The 17,291-nt window shown below is 43.6% G+C and overlaps 1 protein-coding gene across 2 annotated transcripts in view; it reads left to right on the forward strand.

The window, feature by feature from the left end:
- The window catches only part of SLIT3 (slit guidance ligand 3), a 641,932-nt gene that overhangs the window by 448,123 nt on the left and 176,518 nt on the right, over positions 1–17,291 (forward strand). For both annotated transcript variants that reach the window (XM_050794632.1, XM_050794633.1), the window contains one exon: positions 7,488–7,559. In XM_050794632.1, the coding sequence (XP_050650589.1) occupies positions 7,488–7,559 (72 nt within the window). The remainder of the gene's footprint in view (positions 1–7,487; positions 7,560–17,291) is intronic.

A 17,291-nucleotide genomic window follows, 5' to 3' on the forward strand; every position in this document is an offset into this window, starting at 1 on the left:
ACCTGGGCACTGACCTCCCATCCAGGAAGAAATATCTCAGCTCTGGCTCCTGCTTAGTGGTCATATTCACACAGCTGGAATCGTTTAATCTTTAGAGCCCAGTGGGAAGCTTTTTCTGAAACCCCCATGGGGATGAAAAGAAAAAAACTACCTCACTATAGTTTGTGCTGGGTGATTTAGAAAAACAGAAGGAAAAACAGAGATGTGGGAGATAACTTTTCATGCCCGTTAACAAAAGCACATTTCATCTTCCCAGTTTCTCGCTTCTTCCTCCCTCCTGCGCCTCTGCCGGGGAGGAACCACAGATGGTTATCGCTCAAGAGTGTAACTAGGGAAACCACAAACCTGCCCCAATCACTATGGAGACAGCCATTTATTTGTCCAGCCTCTGAGTATTCATGACATCAGTAAGGCCGGCGAGTAAAACACTGATACTTCTTAAAAAGAAATTCTGATTCCCAATGAGGAAGGCAGAGAACACAAGGTCCAATGTTTCAGTGACTTTCAAGACTCCCCCTGCCTTATGATGGGTGTGTTTGCACAGGGGCACCCCATTTTACAGAAGCTGCAGTGAGGAGCCTTTTAGAGCCAACAGAACTGAAAGCTGGGTTTGTGAGTCAACAGACATTTTAAGGTTGAGGGATATGGTTGAGGGAATGAAATGTCAAGAATAAATCTACTTTCAACTGAGTCAGCCCCATGGGGTATAACAGGGTAAGCAGCCATCGCAGTTTGCCTGGAATTGATTTGTTTCCCAGGATTGAACACAGGAGTTTCAATGCTAAATCAGGGAAAGTCCCAGGCAAACCTTGGGGAGTTTGTCCACCTAGGTATAAAACCCTTTGGTCCTAACATGGGGATGACCACAGGATGAGGGTAGATTTGAGGCAAGCCTCAAAGTGTGACAGCACATTTTGCAAACAGTAACCAAACTTCCTTGGTCCCTGGGCCTAAAAGTTGCTGGAAAACAAATGATACTCTCGCTGTGAATATGGGGTGTTTTCATTTGATTTGCTTTGGATTGTTTGTTTTGTTATTGTTGTTCTTTTATTTATCTAGAAATGCCAGAGATTTGTTTCCAATTTAAACTCGCCACAATTAAGTGGTATCTCTGCTTGTCCCCCGTAACTATCTTTAATGCTAAATTGGTTTGCAGGGATCTTCCTCCTGCATTTTTCAACACAAATTCATTTTCCAAATGCCCAACATACAGGCAACTATGTAAACACAGAAGTGAAGTTATTGATATTTCCCAGCGATGTGTAAAACACCTCTTTATTCTCCAAGGTCTGGTGTGCCTCTTTGTGGCTAATCCATCATCACTGTTTGCATTATTGCAGAGCTTGCTTTCAGGAGCATCTACTGGAGTGGATGCAGTTTTTCTCCTGCTGAGAAGTTGCATATGTTGAACGGCATTATGATCTATACGAAATAGAAGGTGTCGTGCTAGCTATGTGGCAAAGCATGCATAACGACATTTGTTGAAATAGACTTGTTCAATTTTCAGCTAAGTTCTAAGCAGGCTGTTCTGATCAGAGAGCTTAATTAAGCTAGGACTTTGTCCTTTACAAAGTAGATAGGGTTGGTTGAAGTCTTTGGAATGCTAACAATCAATTAGCTAAATATCTCTGTAAATATAACTGGCTGTACCACATTAAACGTCAGAGGTCAACAATTGCTTTACCAGTTATATATATTTGTATTTACATGGATACAATATTACATGTAACTACATATGTAGGAAAAATAGGCATAGAGTTGCCAGTTTTAGAGACAGGGGTCTCTGTGGATACTTAAATAATTCATGGATCAGTAAACATCTATATGTATTGTAGGGTCTGGTGGGCAAGGGTGCAAAATGAGCAAAATGATAGATTCCCTTCTTTTTGCTCATTTGAGATGTTGTTTTAATGTAGAATTACAGTAACCCTCTAATGATGAGAAGCAGTGACAATTCATTAGCAGATTGCGGCTTAGATCAAGTGTTTGATTTGTCTGAGGAAGTGTAACCAATACTCAGTTATATGAAGTATATGCGTTTCTTCTGAAGATAATTTTTTTTCCTTTTGTCAGTTAAAATAACCTTGAGCTTTATTTTTTTCAAAGACCCCAGCTAGCAGCAGACAAATGCTTCTATAATTTGTTCTTCAATAATGATTTTTTAGAATGTTAAACTGTCATAAAAAAACAACCTTCAAAAGCGCTTCTAGATTTCCTATTCTCTGCTTAAAGGACAATTGGATAATAGGGAGGAAAGAAATAGCACGTCAAGGCTGTTTCACATTTTGTCTTCTGCCTTGTTTCATGAAAGTAGGGATTCCCCTGGTTTTCTTTTTATAGTTAAAACATTCTGTTTCTCCTCAGTCTAGAAAAAGAATACCTTGAATATGTACATTGATGAATATATGTGTATTTCATCAAAAATGAATTCAAATTATTACAGTTTAGGTTTTTAAATTCCCTTAAACCTTTCAATATAATTGAGCTGTAAAAACCAAAGGTGGCAACCTTCTTCCAAATATTTTCAAAGAATGTCTCATACTTTATTCTTCATCCTGAGTACCTAAGATAGTGTGAACATCTCATAGTACTATCTTACTCTTACGGGTTAATTTCTTGTTGGATTTCATGACTGTTGACTTGCTTTGGGTTTCTAGTAAGGCTTCCCTTGTGAATTTCATACAGAAGTCCCCACACTTATTTGGCACATTTGGTAGGGATAGCTTTATTCAGAAATTAGCAAATTGTTAAACTCTAACGGGTGCTGAGCCTCAGCTACTTCTCCCATGTAGCATGAGGAGGAACAGGAACAGAACGCTCAGAGCGGAACGCTGCTGCCGGACTGGGGGCCCCTGGAGGGACAGTGCCCTCAGGCGAAGTTTAACCATCCACCTGATGAGATGCTGGGTCCCCAGAACATCTGGATGAGGAGTGAACAACTAGATGGGTATCCCCTGATACAGACCTTGCATGTAGATACCTAGTTTGGAATTCGGCTTTTCTTCCAGATACCCAAAGCCTATTTCTGGAGATGTCTATTTTCAAGGCATTCTTCATGGGAACTTAAATGCATCACTGAAATCCTAAATTTAAAAAAAAAAATTCTTTTTCTTTTTATACATTTCTTTATACATTTCTTTATCTCTTCTTTTTTTTTTTTTTTTTTTGGTTATTGTTGGGAGATAGTTAGAAGCTTTTTAAATTGTAGCCAGTTTTTTAACCCTTTGTAAAGGATTTAGATAGGCTGCTTTAATTTTTGAAGCACAAAAATATTTCTAATCCTGCTTCAATTATGAAATTTCACATTGTAATTGAAAGAGATGAACTGTGATAATAGGAGTATATTATGCTTACTAATGGGAATTCTTACAAAAGTGCTATCTCCCAGTCTGCCGTTTGTGGAGATTATTTTAAGTCCTCACTCACGCTGGCTTTCCTTTCCGCCTTGTTTATATTCTCAGAGTATAAAAATACAGTAGTCAGAAAGCTGCTCTCGGGAAGTCTGCATTTAGTGCTTGTCGGAGGATTCCTCTCTAAGTGGACTCTGGTATCATTTTAGCACTCATATTGTTTGCCGAAATTCGAGCTTCCTGGGGAAATTAGAGCAGTTAATTTAATATCATGAAATGTTTTGGGGCTTCTTGGCTTATTCAGAGAAAGGGGAGTGTAAATCAAATTGAGTATCCTGTATACAGTAGAGGACAATAAAAGTGGCCTCTAAAAACATAGCCAGGCTTCCCAAAATCTCCTGCCTTCCCGTTCCCCATCTTCATCCTGGACCCACAGAAACCTTGTTTTATTCCAAGCCTCCTTCCCAAGGGCTCCCTGGTAGAGGTCTGTGTCTCAGAAAGACAAGGAAGCAGGGAAGGTGCTTAGCCCTGTCCAGGCACAGTAGGAGTGCTCAGTCTTTATTGTCACTAGAAGGGCCACAGGGCCACAGTCGTGACGATATGGCTTAGAGCTTTATTCCATACAGCTTGGGTTCAGCCCTGACACCTTTTCCCGGAAGGACTCATTCTGCAACTATTGGTGACCATCTGTGAGGTGGCTGGCACTGCGCTAGGCACGGGGGAGAGTTATGTTGCATGATAAGAAGCAAAGATTCAGCAGCTGTGGGAAATACACTTCTTATGGCCCAGGAAAAATCGAAAGAGAGCCCTCAGGCATCTTCCAACTGCTGAGTTCTCTCTGCTCACATTTCCAAAGCCCTTTTTGCAGATGCCTCCCGAGTGATGGCGTGCATGTTGCAAGGTAGGCAATGGGCTTTGTTGATTTGTTTTTGAGAGGGTCTTTGAACGAGGTCTTTCAAAGACACGATATGAACCTTTGACCTGAGAGCTTAGAATACACATCAGCTGCCTGTGGTCACATCAGCCCCCAGAAGCAAACTGCTAAGTCAGATGTTTTGGCCTCAGCTTCGGAAGGTTCTCTGTGTGTTTAGTAACGCTCCACTCCACCATCCTCAAAGAAATGCTGGGCTTGTGTTTATTTTGCCTCCCTTCTCCTGTGTGTCAGGACTAACTTTTATGTTGCTGAGGTGTCATTTTGCAAAGAAAAAGAAACGTGTCTGAACCAAGTGTGTATTTACTTTGTTTTAGAGACCTAGTGTATTTGCATGAAATATCAGGAAAGCTGATGGACGATTAATTGGGCTTTTTACAAATACGCTGATGCTTGGCGCCATGGAGATATAAGAGCTGGGAAGTGGAGTAACTGCTGTGGTTTTTGTTTACCTTATGGGGCCCCCATAGGTGTTAAACCCTTAAAGACCCCGGTAACAAATGGGGCATCTTGTCTTGAGAATGGCTGCTTGACCATCACGACTGGAATACCCTGTCTGTTTCATTTATCTGTGGTTAGAACAAAAGGAGGCAATCTCAGTTATAATAAATGTCTTCTAGAAAAGCACACTTCTGCATAAATATTTTAAATTTTGATGTTTCATGTTTTAAAATAGTCTATAAAATACACCCACAGAGATGCTTATAGTAAAGCTCAGTTTTCCCCGTTGCAAATAACTAGATGTCAACTTGTGCCACCCACTGAAAATATTTAAACGTCACGTAATTAGTAACATATTAGATGTCTCTGCTTTTAGCCTGAAAATGATCAGAGCCCTCTCGAAGACTCTTGTCCTACCACTTCAGTTTGCTGAGTAGCAGGACTGTGATGGGATATTGAGTAGCATGTGTTTAGTCTTTTTAAAAAATCTTTTGGCTACTTTCTACCACTTTGGTTTATTCTCTTCTTTCTATGGCATTTTCTTCTTCCCTGCAGATTCCATTCTTTCCACATAAAATTCTGTACATTTAGAGTCCCCTGTTTGATTTCTGGTGTTCTCAAAAAGAAAAGGAATAGAAAACGCTTCACAAATCCAGTAAATAAATAATATACTAATAGCAAGGACCTTTATGAAATGTCTGCATGAAAACCGATGCACCACAAACTGCCATCTCTACACACCCCAGACTTCCCAGTGTGATGATTTAGATCCTTTTCTACTTAGGCGGATGGTGCCATTTTTGCCGAATTCAGCATGTTCATTGAACAGTTTCTTGGAGCCAAAAGCCAGCTCCACTGCATTTCTGCTTGGTAAGGTTTGGTGGCCTTGGCGTGGGGTAGGGGTTGTTGATTCACCGGCCTCTGAGCTGATGATAAATCTAGAAGCTGGGCAGCAGGACTAGACTGCCTTCATAGAACCTCTGCGGGGAATCGGCGGCCCCAACACTGCGAGAAATCGATGAAAAAGAGGCTCAGCAAACTCATGTGAAGAAAGGCTCCAGAAGAATTAGGGGTCGAGAGGACGCGGTGAGACTCCGTGTGAGTGGGCGTCACTGAGAACTTTGAACGCTAGATACAGAACTCGCCAACCAAAAATGTGCTTCTGCTTCTCGAGATGCCTGTGGATTGTTTTTTTCTTTTATTCTAAATATCTGAATCTTGTATCATGAGCATCTATTGAGATGATATATTAATAATTCCCCATAATATTGTGACAGAGCCTGTCTGTTGTAATGCACGGCATCACTCTATTGCGTTTTGTGTGCATTTACACAATTCTACATCTGGATACTTTTCCAAAGATAATAGTATTTTCATTTTAATCCTGCCTTCCTTCAGTAGAAAATAAAGCCCTGGGAGAGGGTTCCCAAAGGTAGCTTTGGCACATCTTTTGTGGAGAGTTGTCCTGGGATCGTTTAACTCAAGTTACACATGAAAATTCCAACACCAGGAAAACCTTCCACCTAAGAGGTGGAGAAAATTAAGAGTCTTGGAGTTTTTTAGTACAGCCATAGTTCTTTTCACCTGACCCGCAGCCCCAAAGACTATGGTGTGCTCTGTGGACAGAGTACAACAATCTGGTGTCAATAACCAATTCCTGTATAACATCTTATTTTTTTTTATGGTTTCTTAAGGAATAAAATGGGTTGTGTATATAATACATGATATTTAAGTTGGGGTGTGATCATAGTTGGTATCCTGACTTACACATTATATATATTTTAATTTTTTAGAAAAACGGTATCTATGTATTATCCCTCAACTAAAATAGCTCAGTCTCCAACTAGAATGTATATTAGTCAAGGCATCTTTTTAAGAGACATTATTTTCATGCTCACAGGATGGAAAGGGAAATAAAAAAGGAGTCTGGAAATAGGTGCATTTAATTCTCCCCAATTTAAATCAAAGCGGTACATCTTTAAGGCAATAACGATATTCCTTCTTCCCCTCTTCATGAACGCTTCCCTCAATGAATTTCTTTAATGTTGATGATGGTTAGTGCAGTTTGAGGGAATCTGTATTTAGTCAGAAAATGCTTCAATAGAATGACCTACCAGATGGGGTCCGTAACAATGCACAGAGGCATCAAACCACCACAGACATGTGGTGCTTAGAATAATAAAAAGACTATAAAATTAGATTAGTTGAGTCTAATTTGGAATTGGTATATTCCCCATGCACCCTTGCCGCTCTTGGGCAGATAAAGCCTTGAGATTTAGCACTGTGTCAGAGCAGAAGACTGCAACTTCCAGTAAAAGGGAGACGAGGGAACGGGAGAGAGGAAAAAAGCATTCTGGGAGGTCGCGGAGGGCAGAGCAGTGACCTCCAATGATTTACAGGCCTTTAGCTTAATGAAATTGTTTCAGTGACATGACGGTAAGAGCTCGTAATGGATTGGATGCCCTAATGTAATGAAATTACTCCCTTCTGCCTAAAAAAAAAAAAAAAAAAAAAAAAAAAAAAAAGCGCAATTAATATTTACTGAGACCTGACAGCCTTTTGGTGCGCTCGTCTGTGTAGTTCTCTCAGACAGTCAGAGAGGAGAGACGGAGCAGCGTGGCAGACAGGCTGGCTCTGCACGAGCTTCTGGCAGGGACCAGCAGCGCCTGCAAGGGGGTGGAGGGACAGGCGCTCGGGTGGCCTGGGCCGCCGGCCCCTCACGCTGCCCCCGCTCAGCCTTCATGCTCTCCCCTGCTTTTCCACAGGCAATTGGACAACAACCACATCAGCTGCATTGAAGATGGAGCCTTCCGAGCGCTGCGCGATTTGGAGATCCTGTGAGTTGATTTTGCGATCGCTGCCTTGTGTGTGCGTGCATATGTGTGTATGTGTGTGTGTCCCTGTGGGGAGGAGAGAGGGGGAGAGTATGTGCAGGAGGGTCTGTGTGGATGCATTTCTGGTCTTTTGCTGCAGTGCTATTAAAATTGGGAACCAGGAGATCCCTCCGGCTCACCTTGGTCAAAGTGTTTGCAGGCAGCCAAGTGTGATTTCTTACCTCCCACAAACTGGGGTTCCTGCTAATTAAGTCTCAATCGAGTCTTTCTCCTTCTCCCCCAGTGCTCCCGCAGTATTTGTTGCTGGGAGAAACAGATGGGCTGGAGCAGACCCCCCCAGAGCCTGCCACAGCATCAGGGACAGTGTGTTTGAGTGCGGGCACACTGGGAAACAGGGTCCGGGGTTGGGGCCAGAGAGAGAGAGATTAGTGCCAGGAGGACAGCTGGAATTACCTGAATCAGAAAGGGACCTTGGTCCAGGGCAGGGGAACGCCACACAGCCTGGGAAAGCCCAGTCATTGCTATTGCTCCTGGGATCTCATCTCAGGCTTCAGTTGAAACTTTAAACAGTGACCGTGACCTTAAAGGGGCCGGGGGTGGTAGGGGTGGGGGTGGGCAATGGGGGGAGATGAGAGGAGGCAGCCCCTTCCCCATAATCCCACCCTTTGCACCTTGTCTAGAAAGAATGTGTAGTTGCCTTTCTGAGCTCTGGATTTTCAAATGAGTCTAACTAAGAAAACCCGAGTCCCAGGAGGAGAGTCAGCTAGGAGTCATCTTGGGGTCATTCAAACTAAAGTTGAATTGTGTAAGAAAACATTTTGGTTATTCTCACCAAAGCTACACTTCTAGCTGTCCCTGATTCAGAGAAGCCCAGAGAGGAAGGCAGTACAGCACAGAAGAACTTGTGTCACTTCTGTCAGGAGACGTGTGGTCGAGTCCGGATTCTGCCACTGATTAGTCGTGTGACCTTGGGCAAGTCTCTTCGGCTCTGGGAGCCTCAGTTTCCTCATTCGCAAAATGAAAGGGTTGGTTGCTCTGTCTTGGGAGTGACTGCCCCTTTCCGAATTCTGTAGCTGCTTGGTTCTAAAAATAATTCCCATGGTACGATTCTAGCCAGTGACTGATAGCAGAGTGGGGTTTCTCGAGCATCCTCCTAAAAATAAGAAATTACACAGTCGCAGGTTTCCTATCTCTGATTCCAGAAGAATCAATGAATGCCAGATAAATAAGTGAATGAGTATTTTAAAGCATTCCTTTGTATGTGAAAGAATGAGTGAAAGGTCTTCCCTCCGCCTTCCTCTTCACCTGGCCCCGCAGACACTAGCAACGGGTTGGAGAGAGCCTCGCCACGTTGTTTGAGAGGAAGGTGATTCCAAGAGGAATCACGGGAAATAAAAGGGGATGCTGATGCTGCAAGCTGCTTGAAATCGGATGAAAGCTGAGAATTCCCGGTCCCGAAAAGACAGGACCCACAGTCAGGGAGGTCAGATTGTCATTTCTGAAATAGATTGTCTCTCCTCACCCAAACTCTGACCCTGGAACCGGCAACAAATGCCTGTCTGTGAGGGAGAGGATGCCAGCCCAAATTTAGTAACCTAGGACTCCTCTTATCAGGAGGCTGGGGCTGAGAAGGGTAGGCAGGATTTTCCCTGCTTGCAAAATAGCATTTGTAGGAAGGGCTGCTCAGAGCCCATCACCTTTTTCTTCCCTTGACAGAGAGGATGAGAAAGGTGAGAAAATTCCTTGGGAAGAGACCAGGAAATGGAAGTCACCAGCTGCCACAAAACAGCTGTGACAACCTGACAGCCCTCATGTTCATTTTCTGTGCTAGGAATGGTGTTGTCTCTCCTCACCAGGAAGGCAGTCTGAGGGAGAAGAGAGGGTTTTACAGTCAGACACACCTAGGTGGGGCTTGGGTCAAGTGTCTTAATCTCTCTATCTCCTCAACTTTTAAAAACAGCCAGTGTATGTACCTCATAGGAAGGGCTCTCATAAGTGCCATCCCTTCTACTTTCCTAACTTTTGCCCCTATACACCCTCACCCCCATCAAGCCCTTGCCCAGGACAGATTTGGACAGATATCAAATCTACTCAGATACCAAAAAAAAAAGATATCCAGATGCACCAGGTGTCTCCAAGTTGAAGCTTTAAAAACCTGTGACTGAAAGAAAAAAAGCAAAGTTCTCATTCCCTGTCATTGCAAAGAGCCCATAGGATCTGATTAGTTTATCTTCTCAATTCCAAACAAAGCCAGATCAATAGCTTTGTTTTAAAGACACTCTCATTTGGCTTCACATGGCTAAGTACTTGAAATTAATCATAATCAGTTATTCTGTGGGTTTTTAATTTCCAGCAGAGGCACACGGCTTTGAAACCATCCATCTTAATGGTGAGCCATTCTGAAATTGGCTGGAGCTGACATCTCCATTTAAAGAACCTCCCCTCCCCACCCCTAGGACCTTCCAAATCTCATCCACACATTGACATTTTATAATGCTTCTCTGTAATCACAATTTAGGCACCATAAAGAATCCTGGCAATGAAATAATAAATAGGAACTCAGTGACAGTATCACACATTAGCTTGATACGTTTCTGAGGGAAAGAGGAGAGTTCAAAACATCCTATGCCCAGAAAGAGCATTTTAACATATCTAAAGCTTAAACGTCTGCAAATTAAGAAGATAAATTATAATGTTTCGGGTGTGTTTTCTCTGACGTTAGGCAGCGTGAAGTAGAAATCAAGGAAAGACACATTAGTTGTCCCAGAAAGCTCTCAAATTAACTTAAGGAAAGTTTATGGATGTCAACTGCAAATAGAAGTATTTCACATGCCATAACCCTGTTATTCCATCCCTCCTGTGGATGGAAACACCATAAAACTTCTTTCCATCGAGGCTGACGATGGTTTTACCAGTTACATTGAGTGAGAACGTCGGAGGTGAGCCTGAGAGGTAGCCACTGACTATGAGGAGAAATGAACTGGTGCAAGGTTGGGAAAGACTGAGATCTGCCCATTTCAACCTCATTTTTGACTCATTCCCAATGGGGGATGCCCAGCACAGAGTATGGTGGACAGGGAAAGGAGCCATCCCCTCCCCTTTCCAGGAAGTAAGAAGAAAAGGATAGCCTGGGCGGTGAAACTTCTCATGGCCTTCCGTGCCACTACGGGGGAGGAATAATGAGGAAAATGAAAATAGCTAGCAGTTACTCAAGCCCAGTGATACCACCAGTGCTTTTACATGCGCTAGCTCTTGCCATCCTCACAGTCTCTCAATAGAGCTCCTGTTACCATCACCCTGCTTTTATCAAAAAAGTAGCCCATCTCCGAGAAGCCAAGTAACTGCTTACCTAATTAGCAGCAGAGCCTGTGTGCTAACCATTTTACAAAGCTGCCTTTTGGATGCATGTTGCCAAGGCTGTCATGGTGATTGGCTGCCCTGAAGTACGGCGGGTGTGGGCTGTGGGGTGGTGTGAACTGGCCTCCAAGAACTGATGGAGGCAAACTAGCAATGACTCACAATCCCGCTGGGGAGAACGTTGGAGCCTTTCACAGGTTTGTGAAATTGGCCCTGTCATTCCCTTCACCCAGTTAACAGGTGCCCACAAAGTTGAAGGTAAATCAAACCTGCAGGAGTAAGGAACTCATCCTGCTTTTTCACTGATATACTTGTCGTCCCAGAGATGATTTATTCCCTCTTGTGGCCATTGCCATAGACTTCGGCACTCCACAGTTTGGGGGCTCTGCTTTCCAGACCTGTCTCCCCCACTAAAAAAAATACAGCCTCAGCTTTGTGGCATTTAAGGTTCTTAACTGAGGGACTGAGCCTCTGTGAGTCAGACCCTCTGCTGTTACTCAAATCATTGCCCTTTAATCTCCACCTGTTCTGTGCTTTTGGCAGTTTGCACACACTAGGTTTTCTCCAGGTAAGTCATGCTTATACTGCAGTTGAATATGCCAGGACTGCATTCCTGGCTCTGTGGGGTCAGGACGCGCTGTGCTGGTGCTCTGAGCCCTGGGTTTCTAGCCCATACCAGCCAGGCTGAGGATGGCCAGGCATTTCACCAGTTATCGTGGCACCTCCCTGCCCAACGTGCCATCGTGGGTCAGAAAAAAAAAAAATGCTTAACTCTAATGAAAATTTTAAAAAGTAAGAACAAATTAAACAAAAATGAGAAAACCTCATTAATAACATATGTCATGAATTGTTTTTCAATAGTATTATAGGAGAATAAAAAGTCCTTTTGGATATTGTATCCTGACGAAAGGTAGCAAGTCAGAAGTTCAATAAATACGTTGTCAAAAATGCCGGACCACAGACAACAGAAACACATCCTGAAGATGCTCTCATCTCCCGGTGATTGGTCTGCCCTTGAGAAATCACTGGTGCCAGCTAAATGGCATGGAGATCCCAACAGGTCCGTAGATAACCAGCGTGTGCTGTTTGGAAGCCCTCACTCCCACTTATGACACTTGCCAATTTTGGAAATTCATTGACATTATTCTAGGCTGGCGCTGGTGGGATCTTAGGTGTCTCCAGGATGACCGCTCATTGTCCAGATTAAGACACAGAGAGCAGGCACTGGAGAGAGGCCCAAGCAGCCTAGCAGTCTGCACCCTGAGCACCTGTCTTGGCTCACCCTAGGCCTGGCCCTAGGCTGGGAGACTTGCCTGAGGTCAGCAGCGAGTCCGCGGTAACAGGGGAACTTAGAATCTGGGACTCCTGACCCATGTTTCTGTCCACACTGGGCACCTCCATGCAATCAGATTGTTCAGAAGGGATCCCCTGGTAAGATTGGGGATCCCAAGCACAGTTCATCCTTTCAAAACCCGCCGTTTAGTTTTGGGTGTTATTTAGGAAATTGGGGTAGGGCACACATTTGTCCATGACAGAATCAAGGAATGATCCAGCTTTTAGCTCTCTTTAAACCAGAGGCTACAAACTAGGCCACAGATCATATTGCTCCCATAGACGAGATTTTTCTTTTGTCCTGCGTAATGTCTTTTAAAAATTGAGATGAGCGTTTCACATTTGAAAATTGAGATATCTTACATAAAAGTCCAGATTTCCAGCTTCTCCGGAAAAACCAGAAGCGCTGGCAACTGTGGGGGGCATTTCCACACTGCAGTCAGCTGTGGCTGGGGAGCACCTGTCCTCCTTGGATGGGGCATGTAGACCCCATTCTGCCACTGATCCGTACCCATTTACATTAACTGCCAGCCCACATGACCCCTGTGCTGACCCATCCAAGAAGCAAAGACACGCTGTGTGGCCAGCACAGTGCTGGGCGCTGGGTACAGTAAAGCTTGAAGTGAGCAGGTGCTTGGTGGTCTGAGCTCCATAGGCCAGAGCTCACCAGCGTGGTGGAGTTGGGCACACAGAGAGAGCTTAGTGACGTGGAGTCCAGGACACCCGAACCTAAGCAAGGACACCCCAGAGGCAGTCACGAATCCCTCGCATCTTACCTTCTGAGAAGCTCTTCTCAAGGGTTAAACTAGTCTCCAAATTGCGTTTGAGGTTACGGCAGTTGTCATTGGTTTTATGCCTATGAGGGTGAAAAATAAGAGGTGACTCTAGCTGTTCATCACAAAAGCCACCCCACCTGCCCTGGTTCTTGTTCCCCAGGCTCCTGGATCAATTGGTGTACTGAGGCCGCCGAGCCCATGTTTAGAGAGGAGAGATTCAAGAATTAAAGCAATAGCAGAACTAACCAGACTTTTAGGGTAGTTCTAATTCAGTCATATCCTGGTGGGTTCAATGTGGCCTAACGCAGAACCACACAGGTAGACGCAGAAGAGTGAATGGGGAAAAGGTCCTTTTCTAGTACAAGAGGAAGGCAGTGGAAACAAATTGACAGCAGTCCTGAAACCTAGGTCAGGGTGTGCTCACTCTCCTAGAGCGGGGTTGGTGTCCTGGTACAGGGTATTAGGATGTTCAAGCACAATGTTGCCCACTTCAGAGAACCCAGAGTTTAATGCAAGTCGCAGTGTGTTGGCCACGTCAGCTGAGCTTCCTCTGGATGCAGAGCCAGAGGATTAATGAATAATAATAATGATGTAGCAATAATATATAGTACCATGGTACAACAATTACTACTATGATTATATTATTCTTGTTAGAGCCTCCAAGTTTGAGCATCTATTTTTGAGAGTCTACTTCTATTTTTGAGCATCTTCAGGTACCGTGACAAGTCAGTAGAATGAGGCATCTCAATTAAATCTTCACCACAACTTTATGAGGCACATCCTAGGAATTGCCTCATTTCACCAGTCAGGAAACTGATCCTTAGAAAAGTTGACTAACTTGCCCAGAGTCACAGTGGCAAGTACAAAGGCAAGTACTCATTCCAAACTCAGATCCAGTTCTGCCTGATATCTGAGCCCCTGCCCTTAACAAAAATTAAAATTAAAAGCATCTACCAGAACACACATACATAGAAACAATTATATGCACTACTGAGATTATTTTCTATAGTGAATGCCCAGAATAATTCAGAAACCATAGTTATTGAAACACTGACCCACGGGGTGCTTAGGTCTAAATTTATGACCTCAGCTTTATCAGCATCAGATCCAGGTCCACAAAACTGCCCCAGACATGAAGGTATGGAGCCATAGTTGAGCTTTGGAGGGGTTAGAGTCCTCTCATAGAACCAGCTTCCAGCTCATCTTTACCAGACTAGGTGGTTTGGGGTTCCTTTCCTTATTGAAAAATGGAAACTGTAATACCCACCCCTGAGAATAGCTGTGTGGGTTAAGAGAGATATCGCTGGTGTGTGCCTAGCAAATAGGCTCCCAATCAAGACGCTCATAATAAGTAAAGTTGGTAAATACTTCTGTACTGTTTCTCTGCTTTATATCCACACCTCACTCATGCCTGGCACGTACTCGGTGGCCAGTTAAAGTATGTGGAACCAAATCGAGTTGAAATTAATTAACTGAATTGAAGCCCACACCACCAGTCTCTAGAGTCCCTGTTATGACTTGTCTCTGAACAGAACAAGATGTGGTTGTCCTAGAATCATTTTAAATGTTGAACAGCGTAGTATTTTACTGAACCAGTCCACTTTTCACATTACCTTTGATTTTGCATTTCTCTGGCTAAATGGTGATCTTTCTTTCTCATTTTAATAAGGAACAAAATCGGAGCTACAGTGAAAATTGGTGTGTTACAACAGAGACCAGACTCATTTTTTTAATTTATAAAATGTTTCACCTGGGTTTCTCTGGGAGCTACAAACATTTTATCAGGGTGTTTAGTCATGACATAGTTTTGAACATAGAACTGTCATTGCTTAATGAAAGTCTTAAAATATCTCCAGATATTTTTCTTTTGGTACTGTACTGTAAATTGTGATATGCTCATGCAATCAGGATTGAAATTGCACTTTGTAGAAAGCGTCTTTAACTTCCTTTCAGTCCCCAGAATACTAGGAAAGCAACTGGGTTTTCTATAAATGTTCTTGTGCCACTCAACACACACCTCCTTCTTAGTCATCCAGACTCCAAGTTCCATGACAGTCGTGCTCTTCAAGTGACTAGCTTGGTTTTGAGAACCCCAGCTTAAGGAAAAAGTAAGCATTACTTTGAAATCTAAATATTTTTTTTCCATTTAAATAAGTAGCACTTCCACCTTTAAAATACCTAGAATCTGGGGGAAACTTGTGATTTCTAGTTGATTTCACTTTCCTGTTAACCAAAAGCTAGTTCCATCTCTGAAGTTGAAAGTGTATTGGTATACATTCCTGGGTTAAGAGGATTTGGAGAAGATAATTGAATTGTTTTTGATCAGCGAAGGGTCTTGAATCAATAAACCACCTGTTAGCTTCTCCCGTGAGTAGCACTTAGGTGGAGTCGGCAAGTCTTGGTGGTCTTGCTGTCCCCAGGGGCCACAGATTCCAGCTGCCAGGTCTCTGCACTGGAATTCAGACTTGACAAACTTGGTTTGGGAGCAATCTTTTGAAATGCTTTGTCCCACCTAGAACAAACTGGAAAAATAGTTCTGCATGTTTAAAGAAAGATTCCAGAGAGTATTCCTTCAGGAGGGTGGGGGAAATGCAGCCACATGCCTACGGCGGTCAGTTCACTCCCAAGACCAGGCTTCTGTGCTAATTTGCAAAGGTGCCCCTGCCTGATGGTCAACCTCTGCCCTTTCACCATCCCCTCAGCTCCCAGCAGGGGCTTTGGTGACCAGTATTTGAGCATGTTTAGTGAATATCTTGCCTCTAGATCAGCGCTCATCCCATGATACTCATGGACCTCCAAGCCAGGGAGCCTTGTCCCTCTTGAGCAGCCAAACCTGCCTGCCACGGCTGCTGCTATTCCCACCAGGGATGCCCAAGACTGGACAGCTCAGCTTACCTGTGGCCGAGAGTCTGCTTTTCTGTAGACCTGAGTCTTGAAAGTCAAGATCCTAGGAGCTCTCACAGGAATTTGGCCCTCTCCTACTCATTGGCTTAATGGAAGGAAGGATGATGTGGAGAAGGTGATGGAGACACAAGGCTGGGAAGAATTGGACCTACTGTTCCCTGAGCTTTCATTTCCTATCTTTGAAGGTATTAAAAAGTAAGGGATGGGCCAGGCAAGGTAGCTCACGCCTGTAATCCCAGTGCCAAGGCAGGGGGATTGCTTGAGCCCGAGTTTGAGACCAGTCTAGACAACATAGCAAGACCTCTACACAAACAAAAACAAAAACAAAAACCTTTTTTTTTTTTTTTTTTTGAGATGGAGTCCTGCTCTGTCGCCCAGGCTGGAGTGCAGTGGCGCGATCTCGGCTCACTGCAAGCTCCACCTCCCTGGTTCAAGCAATTCTCCTGTCTCAGCCTCCAGAGTAGCTGGGATTACAGGTGCCTGCCACCACATCTGGCTAATTTTGTTGTATTTTTAGTAGAGACGGGGTTTCACCATGCTGACCAGTCTGGTCTTGAACTCCTGACCTCAAGTGATCTGCCTGCCTTGGCCTCCCAAAGTGCTGGGATTACAGGCATGAGTCACCGCACCCAGCGAAGAAAAAAAAAAAAAAAAAAAAAAAAAAAAAAAAACCCTGTTTTTTGTTTTTTGAAGTAAGGGATGGTGGATGAAGGAGGGATGAAGGAAATAATGATTCCATTTCTCCAAGGTCATATTTGGATTCTTCAAACTCATTGTCAAAAAGCTGTAGAGAGTCCATTTTCTTTTGACTTGTAACTAAATCGGAGGACTCCAACTGCTGGCCCATGGGTTGAATAAAACCAACAGATGTGGGATTTCATGTTTTCCTTTAACTTTTTTTGTTTACAAATAATTAGAATGTTTACAAATAATTAGAATTTGTTGCCAACATTTAAAACTCAAGTAATTTTGTGTAAAAGTTTATAATTCAACTTCCAGTGAGTATCTAGCAGCTTTGCCAACCCTGGGCCCGCCTGTGGCTAGGATCTCTCCAGCAGTGCCGTCTGATAGAACTTTCTGTGATGAGGGAAACATTGCATCTCTGTGTTATCCAGGATGGAAGCCCCTGGTCACACATGACTCTTAAGCACTTGAAGTGCATCTTCCACAACTGAGAAACTGAATTTTTAAATTTGTATTTAATTTTAATTGATTCCAATGTGAATTGCCACATGTAGCTCATGGCCACCTTATTGGACAGTGCAAGTTGGGAACTATGGGTGGGTACCCTGTCTGGACAGGGCATGCTCTGCAAATCACCATAGCTCCCACCAGGCCTGCTTCCTGGTCCTGCTCCAAATCCCTC

This window comes from Macaca thibetana, chromosome 6 (genome assembly GCF_024542745.1).
Source record: "Macaca thibetana thibetana isolate TM-01 chromosome 6, ASM2454274v1, whole genome shotgun sequence".
NCBI lineage: Eukaryota > Metazoa > Chordata > Mammalia > Primates > Cercopithecidae > Macaca > Macaca thibetana.